The 17316-nt window shown below is 52.3% G+C and overlaps 1 protein-coding gene across 1 annotated transcript; it reads right to left on the reverse strand.

Moving 5' to 3' along the window:
• Positions 1-8896: 8896 nt before the first annotated feature.
• LOC122918800 (tubulin alpha-8 chain) lies at positions 8897-16871 on the reverse strand. The gene is made up of 5 exons (XM_044267623.1): positions 16801-16871; positions 14966-15188; positions 13439-13587; positions 10773-11453; positions 8897-9292 (listed from the first exon to the last, which is right to left on the reverse strand). The coding sequence occupies exons 1-5, from the start codon at positions 16801-16803 to the stop codon at positions 8999-9001; spliced, it is 1350 nt and encodes a 449-aa protein (XP_044123558.1). The 5' UTR covers positions 16804-16871; the 3' UTR covers positions 8897-8998.
• Between the last annotated feature and the right edge of the window lie 445 nt (positions 16872-17316).

The following is a 17316-nucleotide window of genomic DNA, read 5'->3' on the forward strand; positions in this document are numbered from 1 at the left end:
TCCTATGGCTCTGGAGGCTAGATGTCCAAGATCAAGGTGCAGTCAGGATCACATTTCCTCCGAGCCGCTAGGGTGGTCTCTGCCCCAGGGCTCTTCCCTAGCACCTGACAGATGTACGAGCATGAACTCCAACCCGTCTTGGTATTCTCCTTGTGGACATGTCCAAACTCCTCTTTTTTTTCTTTTTAAGATTTATTTATTTATTTGACAGATCAAGTAGGCAGAGAGGCAGGTAGAGAAAGAGGGGGAGGGAAGGAGGCTCCCCTCTGAGCAGAGAGCCCAACACGGAGCTCGATCCCGACCCTGGGATCACAACCTGAGCCAAAGGCAGAGGCTTGAACCCACTGAGCCACCCAGACGTCCCAAACTCCTCCTGTAATAAGGGGTGTAGAGGTCCACCCTCCTCCATGATGACCTTCCAATTAAGGCCACATTCTGAAAAACCGAAAGAACGTCAGCGTATGAGTTTGAGTGGGCAAGGGCCACAGTTCAACCCATGACGCCTCCCACTGAAGCTGGGCGTTAAGGCCTTAGTCTCCGGAGTCCCCTGAGCTTCTGGCTTGACGCTCTAGAGGCCGGCGACTCTGTAATGCCTGACTACGCCGCAGGATGAGGGACGTGGATGAGAGAAAGGGAAATGCAGGCCACCCCCAGACATCTGTCACCTCTGCTGAGGCACTGGACGTGGGTGAGGCTGTCTCGGGATCTCAGGCTGCCCCAGCCAACCCCACTGAGCAACGGTGAGCCTCCGCCACCAAGCTCTGCCCAAATTACAGAATCATGAGCAAATACATGATTGTTTTAAGCCACTGAAATTTGGGGTGGCTTGTTTTAGATGGAAGGAGAGCACAGGAACGAGGCTCAAACACAGGGCCTTCACAATTCATACGGGATTCTTCCTGTTGGAACCCTTCTGCCAGAGCCAGTGCCTGCCTATCGCTCTGATAAAATATTTGGGTCTCACTGCTGGCTGAGTGGCTGGGAATTAGGACAAAGTTCTGCTTGTACATAATGAATGGCACCCTCTGACCTACCTAGAAGCTTCTGAGAGCACGGATGAGACACCGAGGCCCTGGCTGCGGGCAGGGGAGGGGGCAGAGAGGTACTGAGGGGTGCTTTGTGTGGGTGGGCCTACAGCCAGAGCTTGGACGCACAGAGCCAATTGTGCGGGCTCCAGAACACTGGGACTTGGGGAGAGGAGGAATGCAAGTGGTGAGAGGTCTTGGCGGAAAGGAAAATTGGAATAATTAACCATTGAGAATGAGTATCTTCAAAAGAGCTTAATTTGGGGGGAAGGAAGAGCATCAGGGAAGACAAAGACGTGATTGCTTAGAATAGGAACAGAGGATTCTATATGGAGAACAGTGATGGAAGATACTCAGACCAATACAGAAAGTCCCCTTCTTGCCCCCTGCAGCGGGTTATGCTAACTGCTGTATTGACAGCAATGAGCGCCAAAGGACACTTGCTGCATGTCCCAGGTCCTATTCTAAGCACTGTGGGTTTAGCCTCATAACCACCCTAGGAGGTAGGGCCTGGTGTTCTAGGCTCATTTGAGGGATGAGGCCTGGGAACATGACAAAGGCCACACAGCGATTAAGTAACCAAGCTGGGATTCAGATCTAGGTATTCTGGCTGCAAAGTCTGCTCTTAATCATGAGTTAAGCTGCTCTGTGCTTTTTAAAGCCAGCTGAATGGATTTGCACACTGCCCCTCACACCTCTGCAGAGTCTTAAATATAGCAATTAGACATGACTTGTGCTCAGAGCTTATGAAATCCACTCCAGGGGCCCATCCCCCAGTGGGGATGGGGACTAATCCCTGGTAAGCCGCTCGTTAGTACAAGGTGACCAAATGGGCCAGGGTCTGCTTTTTCGCCTTTAGTTGCTGCTCCAGAAAATCCTGTATGGGACTTGCCTGTGGACTTCCTGATGTGATAGTCTCAAAAGCAGCCCCTCCCAGAGGAGGCAAGCCACAGCCTTCCAAGGAGCCTGCCTGAGGCAGGGAGCCTGCTCAGACTTGATGGAAAGAACCAGACTCTAGATCAGCAAGAAAGAGAGAGAGAGAAAGAACGCAAGCACACACGCGCACCTGTCCCTTGAACACCCGCATCGCTGGATTTCTTCCTTCCTGCCTAGGTTCTGTGTCCATGTCCATACACAGGAAGTGTCCTTAACTGGACATCTGGTCCATGGCCTCCACTTACAGACAAGGAGTGTCCTGAGGAGAGAGTTACTTGACAAGGTCTCCACCCCTCTCCACCTGAGAGCTGGGTCATCCCTCTTCCCAGCCTGCTGTACTGCACGCCTCCCTCCTGAAGGCTAGAGCAAAGAGGGGGAGAGGAAGCAGGGCGGGCCGCAGCCAGCGGCCCCCCCAGGAAGGCCCTCCCAGCCCTTCCTGTCAACGAGGGAATCCCACACAGCTGCCTTGGCTGAGTCCGCCCAAGTCTTCATGAGCAGGTGTTCGAGTCACGGCCGAGCCAGCACCCAGAGCGCCCACCTGCTCTTCTGATGGGGGGGTTGGTTGGTGCGTGTGTGCGCGCGTGTGTCAGAATGCTCCAGGAAGTGCAAAAGCAGTCTCTGCCTGAGGCTGGGGCTGGAGCTCTGTCACCAATTTTGTCTCCAGCTTCGTTCTTTCTCCCAAGTATGACGGAACCCGCTTCACTGTGAGGTGGGAAATAAGGGGCCAGGGATGTGGGCAGTCAGCAGCATTTATAACCATCTTCTAAACCTTAACTCCCAGACTTCTGAGGTCTCAGGCGGTCACCATCTTTCTGTCCTTAACAGAGCACTCCGACTCCCATCTTCCTGACTCAAACCTGAGTCTGTCACCTTAACTTAGTACCCAAATGGGCACCATGGGCCCTCACTATGTGGGGCGTGAATGAAACATAGGCCCGGTCCTCAAAGGCTCAAGCACAGGAAGGGTCCTTTCTTCTCTCTTCATAGGGACCTCTTGTTTGGGCGGGAAGATAGCTCTGCTGTGAAGACATGGCCTGTAACTGTTGAATTTTCACCTGTCTCCAACCATTCTGCCCTGAATCGTTGGCTCTGGCAGCAGAAATCTAGCTGTAGTAGTTCTGAGATGTTATGCTGTGCCCTCTGCAGTGTTCCCTTCTGGCCAACTCCTATTCAGCCTTCAAAACCCAGTCACCATCAACCCCAGACTAGACTCCGGACTTTATTCACATTCACATTCCTACTCAGCTTTGTTGCATATTGTAATCTGTTCACATAGCTTCCTCTTTGTGTTTCTTCCCTTCTAAGCTCAGACTCAGGTGTCCCCCCCCACCCCATGCCAGGGACCCCTTCCTTGGTAGTGGCTGCATTGAGGGGGTCTAGGACCCTGAGGGCTCAGAGAGGGTGAGGCGATGTCTGCTGCTGGCCATTTTCAGATTCACTGGGTAGAGAGCAGGGATGCTTCTTCCCATTACCCCCAGAAAATCTAAAGTCTCGAGTAGTATCCTATTTTTTTTTTTTAAGATTTTATGTATTTTATTTGAGAGAGAGACAGCAAGGGAGAGCATGAGCAAGGAGAAGCAGACTCCCCATGGAGCTGGGAGCCCGATGCGGGACTCGATCCCGGGATTCTGGGATCATGACCTGAGCCAAAGGCAGTCATCCAAGAAACTGAGCCACCCAGGCATCCCAAGTATCCTATTCTTTTTATGCCATTGACGTGAATGAATCAAAGATGAATTCTTTTTTTAACATTTTGTATTTTATTTGTCAGAGAGAGAGAGAGAGAGAGCGAGGGCAAAAGCAGGGGGAAGTGGCACTCAAATCCAGGACCCCAGGGTCATGACCTGAGCCGAAGGCAGACACTTAATCAACTGAGTCACTCAAGTGTCCCAAAGATGAATTCTTCTACTTTAAATAAAAAATAGGGGTACCTGGGTGGCTTAGTTGGTTAAATGTCTGCCTTCAGCTGAGTCAGGATCCCAGGGTTCTGGGATCAAGCCCCACACCGGGCTCCCCACTCAGTGTGGAGTCTGTTTCTCCCTCTGTCCCTCCCTCTGCTTGTGCTTTCTCTCTCTCAAATAAATAAAAATCTTTTTTTTAAAAAAATTTTTAGACTTTTAAAAAAAGATTTTATTTATTTATTTGACAGACAGAGATCACAAGTAGGCAGAGAGAGAGAAAGAAAGGAAGCAGGCTCCCTGCCGAGCAGAGAGCCCAATGTGGGGCTCAATCCCAGGACCCTGAGATCATGACCTGAGCTGAAGGCAGAGGCTTAACCCCCTGAGCCACCCAGGTGCCCCAATAAATAAAAATCTTTAATAAAAAATAAAAACAGAAGCCAGGACTTCCAACCTCCCACCTGCAGACCCAACTATACCAGTACTCATCTGTCTCTGTTGCAGCTCTGACTCTAGCATCAAGGACTAAAAACACATCCTGTCCCCAAACCTTCTGCGATGGTTCTCTCCCCTGGGCTGGGAGGTCTCTCCACTCCTCTGGACAGCAGAGCTCTCTGGGGCATCTCCTCTGTCCTTCGGTACTCTCCATGGGTGATCTCACGCCCTGACCCTGAGTTTCAGAGCAGCATCTCCGGGGGCTGCGTGTGCTTTGGCTGGCCCCCAGGGAACTCAAGCTCAGCCTTGTCTGTTAAAGGCTGAACCGTGCCCCCCCCACAAAATTCATATGCTGACATACCTCAGAGTGGGACTGTATGAGAGAGAGGACCTTTCAAGAGGTAATTAAGATAAAGTCATACGGTGAGTCCTAGATGACTGGTGTCCTCATAAGAGGAGCAAATGGGGACACAGACAGGCACAGAGGGAAGACCATGTGAGGACACAGGAAGAAGATGGCCATCTGTAAGCCCAGGGGAGAAGCCGAAGGAACCAACCCTGACGACACCTTCGTGTCAGACTTCCGGCGTCCAGAACCGTGAGAAAGTTGATTTCCGTTGCATAAGCCCCCCAGTAGTGGTCCTTGGTTTATGGCAGCCTTAGGAGATGAATGCAGTGTCTGAAGATGAATTCCTCTCCAAACCCAAGCAGAATAACATGGAGGGACAGCATCTCACGGCGTCCATGGCAGGAAACCGGTCATGCACAACTCTCTCCACAGGCCACACCAGCTGGTCCTAAATATTGGGATTCCAACCTCTTCTCTTCCCCATCTCACAGCTCTGGCTGAGGCATCAGCCCTCACCTCGCTTACCACAGCTGCCCCCATCCCTCTCCCGCACTGTGCTTGGGAACGGACCCTTCTTGCAACTGCCAAGCAATTCTTTAAGGCAAGGTTTTCAATCTCGACACCACGGACATTTTGGGGCAGGACAGTTCTTGTTGAGAGGAGGTATGTCCTGTGCTTCGTAGGATGATTGCAGTAGCAGCCGGGCTCTCTCCCCATGGCACACCCAACACCCCCTCTGCAGGTGTGCCAACCCAAACAATCTGGCGACCTCACCTTAGCCTGAGAACCACTGCTTTAAGGACAGGAGACCCTGGATGTGGCACTTGACAGCCACTGAAGGTTTTATACAGCAGAAAATTCAAACTCCTCTGTTGCCTCATTGGTTCTGTCTAGCATCTAGAATAATCTGTGCTACATAGTAGGTACTCACTCAATAAACATTCGAGGAAGAGAGGGCAAAACCAAGGTCCTTTAGGTCAGTACCTTTTTCTCTAGCTCCCCCTTCTTCCATCTCAAGTTTCAGCTACAAACTGAAGAGAAAGTATCTGTGCTTCCTGTATCTTTTCCTCCGCCAGTCTCTGCTGGGAACAGCCTGCCTTCTCTCTATCCCAGTAGACCTTCAGTATCTGGCTCAAGTGCCAGTCCTCTCAGAAGGAAGAGCTGGGGATTCCCATGTCCTCTAGGTACACCCTGCACATTTCTCTCCCCAATATGAGCTTTAAGGAAGAGGGAAAACAGAGAGGCAGCCGATCAGTTCCTTGCTATAGCTAGGACTGGTGCACAACACTATGTGCTTACAAGAAGCAAGAGGGCTCCCATCACCGATCTCCAAAAGGCCAAGGGACTGGAAACTCTGGGGAGTTCGGAAGGTGTGGGGGCGGGGAGGGGGATACAGGGAAGAGGCAAGAACAGCAAGACCAGTCAAAAATCTTCACAAAAAAGCAGTCAGACCTCAGGACCCTGTCTTTCACCTTAGAACTGGTAGGCATCTGTTAACACATCCAGAAGAAAACAAGGTCACACCTCGGAGCAGTCAGATCTAAAAGGCATCTCAGGCACAGCTCAGGGGAGAGGGAAGGAGCGGCCTGAATACCAGGAATTAGTGAAAATCTGCACCAGAGAGAGATACAAACAGCCGAGGCCTCCATACTTTTTTGAGGGTGGGAATTTTTTGTCAAGCTTCTAATACCAGCTAGCTGTGGTACAGATGCTCTAATCTTCCCTGTTATTAAGGCTAACGCCTTTTAGTGTCCCATTCTGATCACCAGCGGGATAACCACCCTCCTCTGCAAGGATTCCGCAGAGCCAACTTCCCACCAGGCTCCCAGGTCCTGGGTCTGTTACAAAGGGAAGGGGGTACCTGCAGGAGGCCATCTGGGTTTAGGCCCTGCTATGGCCAGGGCCAGAGCACACCTGCTGCCAGCTCCAGTAAAAACTCTGCATGAACACCCCACCCTAATGCTCACGTGAGGGTCATGCTTTACGTAGAGTACTTGTTAAGACACTGAGTGCTCTCAGTGTCAGACCACAGCTCCCACGGCAAGAAGCTCTCTGCTTCTCCATCGTTACCCCACCAACGACTCCATAGCTGGAAAGGAACCCAGGCAAGCCGCTCCCTGGGGATCCAAGGACATGGCTCTATCTGGGGCTCAGCAGTGGGTGTCGGAGGGGAGGGGCGGAGTCCAGACACAGATGTAACAAAAGACCCTTCTGCTTGTTTCGAAAATATACACAGAAAAGGGATAGGAAGTGAGAGAAGGGAAAGTGACTTATACCTATTCTAGTTTGGGGCCACTGGAGAAGAGTATGGCAGCTTCAAGTTTATCCAAATAAATTATCTGGCTCGCTCCGCCCACTTGTAACTGACTCACCCCATCCCCAGTTCTCATAACAGGAGGGCCTCGGGGTTAGGTGTCTAATTCTCACTGGCTGTTCTCCTTCCCAATGCCTGGGGCACCTGTAGGGCGAGGAGGGGTCTATTTAGTGGTTGGAACTCATAGAAGAGGAACTGCTAGTATATATGAATTCATGTGTCCAGTGAGACAAAAAGCAGGGAAAGAAAGAGGAGAATAAATGTCAGCTCTCGGTTTCTGGGTGAAGCTACCAGTAGAGCAGGCTGGACGTACTTGCTGAACATAGACTGATCCAGGTCCTTGAATAGGCGCTGGCCACGTTTTCCTAACCTTCCCTTCCTACTACACCTTAACTCCACCTTTAACCCAAGCCCTAAGTCCTTCTGGATCTTCAGGAAGAGACCCATTCAGTTCCTGGGATTGACACTTTGTATTGGTCCACAAGCCCTCTTTTTTTTTTTTTTTAATTAAGATTATTTATTTATTTATTTATTTGACAGAGAGCGATCACATGTAGGCAGAGAGGCAGCCAGAGAGAGAGAGGAGGAAGCAGGCTCCCTGCTGAGCAGAGAGCCCGATGCGGGACTCCATCCCAGGACCCTGAGATCACGACCCGAGCCGAAGGCAGCGGCTCAACCCACTGAGCCACCCAGGTGCCCCAAGCCCTCTTAAACGTCTGCGGCTTCACGGGTAGGGGTCAAAGTCTGGATCTGAGTGCTGTGCTCATGCGCTCTAGGACACTGAACGCCTCCCAGGGATCAATCAAGCAAGGCTTATAGATGTTGGGAATCAGTTCCTAGGTTAGCATTAAGAAACTTGTCCCCTGAACCCAAAGCAAGGCCACTGCAGACACATCTGGGTAGCCCCGAGGCTCACTGGTGCCTAAAAAAAGCAGAGACCCATCCTGAGTGACACACTGCAATTCAATGTCTGAAAAATAAAAAGCAGATAGACTCAGATGAAGAGTACAGGCCCTACCCTTCTGGTGGGGGCTGGGCTGGGTTCCACTCAATGGCCTTGGCCTTGCCAGGGGCTGAGCTTGGTCCGACAGAGATATCCCACCTCTTCAGAGAATACATTCCTGTCTGGCTGAGAGGCTTTCAAGCACATTAAGGAAAGACCTCCCCGAACCTGGGGCCATGCTGGAAGGGACCCTCTACTTTCCTCCTAGGTCCTGCTAGGTCCTTCTACTGACTAGTACATTGATCTCTAAGACCATGTGTGGCCAGGTCCTAGAACTGTACCTTTCTCATCAGGGACCCCTTTAAAAATAAAAAATATAGACTTTTTTGTCTAAAAGGCTCATAGGCACTTTGAAAAGTATTTCAGATGTTCACAGCCCCAAGCTAAAGACTCCGTCTTTTGGGATCCTGGTTCTTGGACCCTATGCCTTCACTTCATATGCCATCCGGCTGGAGCCCTAAATTTTAAGATGGCTGCTGCAGATTGGCTTGTCAATTCTTGTGGCTTCAACCTCTACTGCCCTCTGTTGGCCATGAGGAGGGAGGATAGGTTTAAAAACAAAAACCCCCGAACATACTTGACTCCTTCCTGGCATTGAAACTGAGATAGACTTTCTGTCCTGGAATGCTAGGGACAGACCAACTTCCAGCAGCTTTTGCCAGAACCTCTAGAAGGTTTACCTTTCCTCGGGGGGGTGGGTGGGATAAGGGGGTACACACAGGGAACCAACACATGAAGTCAAGGCCCCACAGTCCAGGTCCTGAGCCCCTGCCTATGTGTCAGGGTGGTCTGATCAGTCCTCCCATAGGCATCCCCCTGGCTGGAAGCCCTGGAGGCAGAGGCCGCCCTGCCCCTTAACTCAGAAGGACGACGAGGATGTTGGGAAGTTAGTGAAGGCCCGTGCCTGGCCAGAACCTCACATCACAGAGCTCCACATCACTTGCAACACTGACTGTATTGGTAGGGGGTTAGGGAAACAGTGGAACGAGAAATACAAAACCAGGTAGAGAGACCGGGCATTGCAGGGGCCAGGACCCCCTAGAACTCCTCACTTTCATCTTCGCCATCCATAGACTCTGTTCCCACTTCTTCATAATCCTTCTCCAGGGCGGCCAGGTCCTCCCGGGCCTCTGAGAACTCTCCTTCCTCCATGCCCTCGCCCACATACCAGTGCACAAAGGCCCGTTTGGCATACATCAGGTCAAACTTGTGGTCGAGGCGGGCCCAGGCCTCGGCGATGGCTGTGGTGTTGCTCAGCATGCACACGGCCCGCTGCACCTTGGCCAGGTCACCCCCGGGCACCACGGTGGGGGGTTGGTAGTTAATGCCAACCTAAGAAGAAAGAGCAAACAGGGTAAGCTCCTGGTTCCGGGTTCCCGGGAAGGGGTCTGTGGAAGGACTCCCAAAGCCCGGAGAGGGGCTGTCCCTTGGTGTCTGGCATTGCCAGTCTATGAGGAACACAGGGATAAGGGAGCAAGTTTACCGCCATTAGGAAACAAACTGATCCAGAATGTGGTACTTTCAAGATACTAAGACCAGTCCCTTCAAAACCACAGCCCAGAAAAAGGGTGGCTGCTTTACATTAAAAGAATGAAGAGGCAAATACTATGCCTGGGCCTAGATTATATTCTGACTCTGGCAAATGGATATGAGAGATACTTGTGGAAATTGGGAAAGTTCAGATATTGACTTAGGTATTCTTATTTTGGAGGAGTATTAATTTTGTTAGGCACAAAAACAGACCAGTGGGTCAGAAATGTCTATAAATGAGTGTAAATGGGTCAGCAAAGCAAAACTAAAGGAAGCCTAGGAGAGTCAGATGTTGAATCTAGGCGGCGTACATGTAAATTATACTAATCTCCCCATTTTTCTATAGTTTAGAAAATAGTTTAAAAAATATAAAATCTTGTGAGATCTCCAATTGGATCTAAACCTAACCTACTTTAAAAATTGCTCTATTCAGATATTCAGAACATATACATTTCATATTCCACGTTTAAAAAAAAAAAAAAAAGGAAAAGAAAAAAAGAAAGAAAAGTCAACTTCCCCCTTAACTGCCTCTCCAGACAGCAAGCTTACTACTTCCTGAAGGCAGCCTATTCTTTCTCCCAGTAGCTAAAGCTTTCCTAATATGGAGTTGGGAGAATTCACCTCCCACACTTCCTAGCCCCGGTTGCTAGTTTTGAGCTACAGGACAGCTCTTCAGTCCCAGCACATGGCTGTTAGCTTTAACACCGGAGTCCCTGTGTCCCCTCCCGTCATGGTCACGTCTGCAACCAACAGCAACACCAGGCAGGGAAGCTGTGGGTTTTCTAAATGCCACAGCTGCAACCTTGAACTTGCTCAGTACCCTCTGGGAATGTGGAGCAAGAAAAGGGGCATAAACAAATTCTTCCTCATTACTTCAAAAGGAAGGGGCTGCGTTCATAGATCTTCTGACCATGTCTTGCCCATTATCTGAATGGAGGGTCTTTTGAGTCTCCAGAAGCACGCTCTTGCCAGCAGGAGTCCTATCGGGTGGGTACATTCCGGGCACAGGTGAACGATCGGTCCCAACCTGACTGGCAAACCCAGGGAGTGCCTATTTGCCAGGCTAAGAGATGTGAAACCTACTTTTCCTTTCATAAAGACAAGATTTTGAGCAGAATAAAAAAGCTGTTATTTGCCCGAATCTCTCCATCCCTAGCGCTTTTGTTATCCTGCCTGGCACTCTGTAGCAATCTTCCCTCTCAGCGGGTACACAGGCCACGTGCTCACCGCCTCCCCTCTCCCCCACTGCACCCTCCCAACCCCGACTTCATTCCCAGCTTGCCTTGAAACCTGTGGGACACCAGTCCACAAACTGGATGGTGCGCTTGGTCTTAATAGCCGCGATGGCGGCGTTCACGTCTTTGGGCACCACTTCCCCGCGGTACAGCATGCAGCAGGCCATATATTTGCCATGGCGAGGGTCACACTTGACCATCTGGTTGGAGGGTTCGAAGCAGGCGTTGGTGATCTCTGCCACTGATAGCTGCTCATGGTACGCTTTCTCGGCCGAGACGATGGGGGCGTAGGTCACCAGGGGGAAGTGGATGCGGGGGTAGGGCACCAGGTTGGTCTGGAACTCTGTGAGGTCCACGTTGAGGGCCCCGTCGAAGCGCAGGGAGGCGGTGATGGAGGACACGATCTGGCCGATGAGCCGGTTGAGGTTGGTGTAGGTGGGGCGCTCGATGTCCAGGTTGCGCCGACATATGTCGTAGATGGCCTCATTGTCCACCATGAAGGCACAGTCCGAGTGCTCCAGGGTGGTGTGTGTGGTCAGGATGGAGTTGTAGGGCTCCACCACGGCCGTGGACACCTGGGGCGCGGGGTAGATGGCAAACTCCAACTTGGACTTCTTGCCGTAGTCAACAGAAAGCCGCTCCATCAACAGGGAGGTAAAGCCTGAGCCAGTGCCACCCCCAAAGCTGTGGAAGATGAGGAAACCCTGAAGGCCGGTGCACTGGTCTGTCTGGTGTAGGAGACAACAGCGGGTTAGCAGGCAGGTGACCCACCCCATCCCCTAGCTCCCCAGCCCCTTTCTCCCAACAGAACCCTCTTCCGTCCCCAAAGCTACTGTGACCCAACCACAGCTTTATTTACTTCTGTATTTAGAAAACAAACACCACAAAATCAATAAAATAAACAAAATAAAACGTGTACCACAATTGGTACTCCATTTTATTGCTGGTATAATGAACGGTTCGACAAGTGTGTATACCTACCTTACCAAACTAATCAAGATAGAGAAATTTCTGTGACTCCAGAAAGTTCTCTCATACTCTTTTGTTTCTTCTATGTAGAGGTGAGAAGAGAACACCCTACAGGGGTTTGGAGTTCTACCTCGAAGGGCGTTGCTGTGTTCATGAAGTGGCAAGTGAGGGGCGGTGGGAGGGGAGAGGTGAGGAGGGTCGGGTGGGTTGGAACATTGTTGTCAGACAGCTGGGCCCTCTCAACTCTGCAAGAGAGTGGGAGGTCGGGGGAGGCAGTGGCGGCATCTTGTTGAACATAGAGATCCCTCGCCCCGCACTTGAGACTGGAACCCAGGGACCTGCGGGTTTAACAAGTACCCGGGCTGACTGCTGATGTAGCTGGACCTTGGACTAGAAGAGCGTCAATCTGGGGGCACCTGGGTGGCTCAGTGGGTTAAAGCCTCTGCCTTCGGCTCAGGTCATGATCCCAGAGTTCTGGGATTGAGCCCCACATTGGGTTCTCTGCTCAGCAGGGAGCCTGCTTCCCCTTCTCTCTCTGCCTGCCTCTGATCTGTCTGTCAAATAAATGGATAAAATCTTAAAACAAAACAAGAATGCACCCTTTATGGAGTGTACATTTTTTAGAAGAGCGTCAATGTGTACCAGATGCACAGGGAGTAAGGACATAAAAATTCTCCATTTATTTGTGATATATCCATATAGCAAATCACTCTATTGTACACCTGAAACTAATGCTATGGCAATTATATCCCCATAAAAATCACTTAAACAAAAAGCAAGCTTTATGCAAACTGAAAACAACAACGAAAAAATCCCAAACACTTCACCAGACCAAAAACCAAAAAACAAAACCCAAAAAGCAAACCACCCCTCCTCCCCACACCCCCCAGCCCAAAACCTCTTTAAAAAATCCTAGGACACTTGGGTGACTTGGTTAAGCATCTGCCTTTGGCTCAGGTCATGATCCCAGGGGCCTGGGATAGAGTCCTACATTGGGCTTCTTAGCCGGGAGTCTGCTTCTACCCTTCCCTGCAGTTTGGGATCTCTCGCTCTCTCAAAAAAAAATAAATACAATCTTAAAAAAAAAAAAAAAAAAATCTGAAGCCCAAAGGGAACTTTGTTTTTGCAAGCACAGAATCCCATTCCTCAAGTCAATGACTGGCAAGTCCTCCGTCCAAACTAGTGAGCAGAAGTAGGTCTGGACAGTCCCCTCTAGAGGACCAGTGCCGTAGTACCAGCTCCCACTTGGCCTCACTCCTGGTTTTCAGTGCCTCAGGCAAGGGATGGGGTAAACTGGGAAGTGGTTAAAAACTAACCAGTAAGCGGGAGCCTCTCCCAGGTGTAAAGTTCTGCTTGGGAATCTAAGAACAGGCTGAGCGGCCAAAGCAGCTTCTACCTACCCGCTGGGGGCAGAGAGGGATCAAAGCTCAAAGAAGGCTTGGATTGGACGATTAGACCTGCCAAAACTAGGAACCAGCCGCGTGGGAGCCTGAGTCCAGAGACTCGGGGCAGAACCAGTTATTCCGGCTCCTAACCCTAGATCCACACCCGGGACACGCAGCTCCCCCTAGGGGAAGGCGAGGATAGACACGTCAAAGGAGCCATCAGGACACCGTGGGCCCTGGTCACAGCCACAGATCTGTGGTTTCCCTTTCTTCCACGCGTGTCCAGCCTCCCTGGCCAGGAAGGGAGACTCAGGACACATGGAACTCCTGAAGGTGTCAAGGGTGCTCGGTCTGCTCACCAGTTTTCGGATTCGCTCCAGCACAAGATCGATGATCTCCTTCCCCACAGTGTAGTGGCCTCGGGCATAGTTGTTGGCAGCGTCCTCCTTGCCAGATATCAGCTGCTCAGGGTGGAAGAGCTGCCTATAAATGCCAGTTCTTACCCCATCTTGAGGGGAAGAAAGAGGGCAAAGGTAAGAGGCCGGTCTCATCCCCCACGAGGACGCAGGTGCTAGGACCTCTGCTGTTAAGCTAAGCTCCGCTAGGTAAAACTGCAAAAGGGAGCCTGAATGGCAAAAGGCCTTCCAGAGACCCCCTTCCAAAGTCTAGTTAGTCCTCCCTGGGCCTGAAGGGGGTAAGTCAGGGGGCCCCTTTAACAGCGCCTTCCCTCATAGCCACTTCTACTTGGTGAGGAATCAGAGGGGGTCTAGGGGAGGCTCAATGACTTTTTTTTTTTTATAGATTTTATTTATTTATTTGAGAGACAGTGAGAGAGAGCATGAGAGGGGGGAAGGTCAGAGGGAGAAGCAGACTCCACATGAAGCTGGGAGCCCGATGTGGGACTCAATCCCAGGACCTTGGGATCATGACCTGAGCAGAAGGCAGTCGTTCAACCAACTGAGCCACCCAGGTGCCCTCAAAGGCTTTTGACTGGGACTAGAACACAGACTGATGCAGAAAACCCACTCCACAGTTTAACATCCACAAAATGGTCTTTGGAAAGATGGGGAGATGGAGAAGTGCTTGGGTGGCTCAGTCGGTTAAGTGTCTGACCTTGGTTCAGGTCACGGTCTTAGGGTCCTGGGATCGAGCCCCTCGTTGGGTTCCCTGTTCAGTGGGGAGCCTGCTTCTCCCTCTCCCCCACACTTGTGCTCTCTTTCAAATATGTTAAATCTGAAAGGAAGGAAGGAAGGAAGGGAGAGGGAGAGAGAAAGAAGGAAGGAAAGACACAAGGAAGGAAGGAAGGAAGGAAAAGAAAGAAAGCTAAGAGAGAGAAGAGGAAAGAGAAAGAAAGACGGGGAGGAGGTAGGGTAAAGTTTTCAGGAACAGGAAACTGAGGGGATCCAGATGCAGAAAGGAGGAAGCAGAGAACCTCCTGGGAGCCAGCAACAGCCGAGTTCCCACAGGTCCACATCCTATTAAGGGGCCCACCCCTTCCAGTTAAGACTGAGTAAGGGGCCATTAAGAATGTTCTCAGTGCCCGATTCCTTAGGCAGCTCAAGAGTCTGTGGGTAGGAAAAAGGAAGTAAGTTTAAAGTTTCTGCTTTTATAACCATTCTTTTCTGCGCCTTCATTCTGCATCTGACCCCTGACTCAAAAATCTGGCAGTTTCTGGGCAGAGCAGTTTCACTGATAACCCTCTTGGCACAGGAAGCCCTTAGGACCCCCTCCTGAAGTCAGAGTCTAGACAAAAGAGCAGACTTCAGAGTTGTTCTTGGCAGGGGGCTGCCTGCATTCCAACAGCTTTTCCCCGAAGCAGAGCTCCCCACTGACTTTGGGGCTGGCAAAAAAAATACAGGCTGGAGAGGGGAACCTTGCCCACTCACCTATGACAGCAGGCTCCAGGTCCACAAAGACAGCCCGGGGCACATGCTTGCCAGCCCCGGTCTCACTGAAGAAGGTGTTGAAGGAGTCATCGCCGCTGCCCAGCGCCTTGTCACTGAGCATGGTGCCATTGGGCTGGATATCGTGCTCCAAGCAGTAGAGCTCCCAGCAGGCATTGCCCATCTGCACGCCCGCCTGGCCCACATGGATGGAGATACACTCGCGCTGTTGGGGGAAGCAGAGAGATGATGTGGTGTGAATGGAGAAGGGAAGCAAGCTCCCTCCTTGGAGCCTGAGGCCTGACAGTGAGTTACATGGTCCCAAACCCAAAAGCCTGGGTTCCCTTTCCAGACTTTCCCACACTTTAAGCCAAACGACCTCATTTTCTTGTCATTTCCTTAGGGCTCAAGAACGAAGGTGGCTAAAAAGCCTAGGTCTTCAGGGGCAGGAACTAAAGAAAGCTGATACCAAGCCACCAAGTCCCAATGCCTAGTGCCCTGTGTGCTGGGCAGGGCGGGGACAGGAAAGCTCAGAGTCCTGCACACCAAGATGGGGCCTCCAGCACTGGACCCCTAGGAGAAGGGGTCTCCCATGGTGGGGACTCTGTGCCCCTTCTGAAGGGGCAGAAGATGAAGTTCAGGTCTTTGGGTAACAGAGGCAGGGGCTCTGGAGTTAGAGCTAGTCTGAAAATTTATCTGCCACCTCCCCTTTTTTGGGGGGTGGGGGATAGGCCCTGACTCTGGACACTTGTCCCTGCCCACCGCAGTACACAGTCAACCCAGGTAAGTGCTGCTGGATGGTCATGATGGAGCCAGAAGACTCGCCCTGCCCTTTCAGCTCTCTTGAGGTAACTCCTACAAGGGACAGACTCTTTTCTATTCTGGTCCTTCACCCCCAGCCCACAGTCTAGAGTGTGAAAGGGCTTGCACACGTCCCAGAGGCGGAGGAGGTCTTCTAAGACAACTGGCAAAAGTTTAGCGATTTCAGGAGCTATCCTTCAAGACAGCCTCCGAGCCTCTACAGGGGCTCAGGACACAGGCGGGGTCTAAAGATTCCTGGGAGGCCCTGACGCCTGACACACCCCTAGCTCTTCGGTTTAACTGGGAATTCACGGGCTTGGGCAACTAGGAGAGAAGTAAAGATATTCCTCCTGAGACGGCAGGAGGAGCTCACAGTCATGCCTGACCAGGGAGGGGTCAAGGTCGTGCACCTCAGACTTCTGGCCGGAATCTGGCCGCGGGAGACAAAGGCATTCCGACGAACAGTGCAGAACTGGAGAAACCTGCCGGAGTTGGCCGAGCGGCCCGGTCCGGCCTCCAGCGCCGGAGTGTGACTTCACAGGGAGGCGGGGACTGCCGCTGGGGGCGGGCGCCCCTTTGTCCCGGACTGCCGCGGGACAAAACTGGGGCGGGTCCAGGCTCCCGACTCCAGAGCGCGCTGCCCAGCCCTGCCGGGGTTGGGGGCCCCCAGGCTGCGCGCAGCGCGGGACAGACCTCATCACGCTGGCGCCCCGCCGGCCCCGCGCCCTTCCCTCACCTCTGCAGCCGGAGCGCGCAAAACTTCTCCAGCTCGCGTCCGCCCCTCCCGCCTCTCCCGGGCAAGGCGCTCAGAAGACCAGCGCTCGGACGCGGCGGGCGTCCCCGGCCTTCCGCACAGCCCCCCACGCCGTGGTCGCTGTGACCGCCCCAAAACCCCAACACACCCCGGACTGCCCGGCCTCCCCTCCTTCCCGTGCAGCTGGCCCTTACCCGGGACCCTCGGACGCCCCCAGCACGCTCTTTCCCGCGCAGCACCCCCCTCCCCGTGGACTCCGCCAGTGCCCCCAGCTCCCTCTCACCATGGCTGCTCCGACAGGTGATGCTTGCGGAGGGTAGTTGGCTGCAGACGCGTTACGGGTCTCCAGCAACACTAGGAATCCCGGAGCAGTCCGGCTAGCTGGGGCTTATATATCCCCGCCCAGCCGCCAGCCATGCCTCCTGGCGGGGCTCCCGCCCCCTCCGCGCCTCTCATTGGGCCGAGTTCCCAGCGAGGCCCGCCCCCCTCTTCGTTATTGGGCGGGCGCTTATGAAATATCCCCGCCCTAGCAGGTCATTGGGCAGTTTGTAAAGCCAAAGAGAGGGAAAGCCTTGGGGATCCGAGTCCTCCCGGGCGGATCGACCCTCGTCCCCTCTGTTGGAGCGTGTGCTGGATCCGAGAGGTTGGCACTTTGGAGAAACGCATTTGTTTCTTTGTTGCCTTAAGTCATTATACGGGTAACGCGGAGGACCTAGTTCGAAAAGTGCATAAACCTTGGACGGTGGCGCAGACTGGAGCTCAGCAACCGCTAGAGAAGGAAAGATGCTGTGATGAGAAC

This window comes from Neovison vison, chromosome 10 (genome assembly GCF_020171115.1).
Source record: "Neovison vison isolate M4711 chromosome 10, ASM_NN_V1, whole genome shotgun sequence".
NCBI lineage: Eukaryota > Metazoa > Chordata > Mammalia > Carnivora > Mustelidae > Neogale > Neogale vison.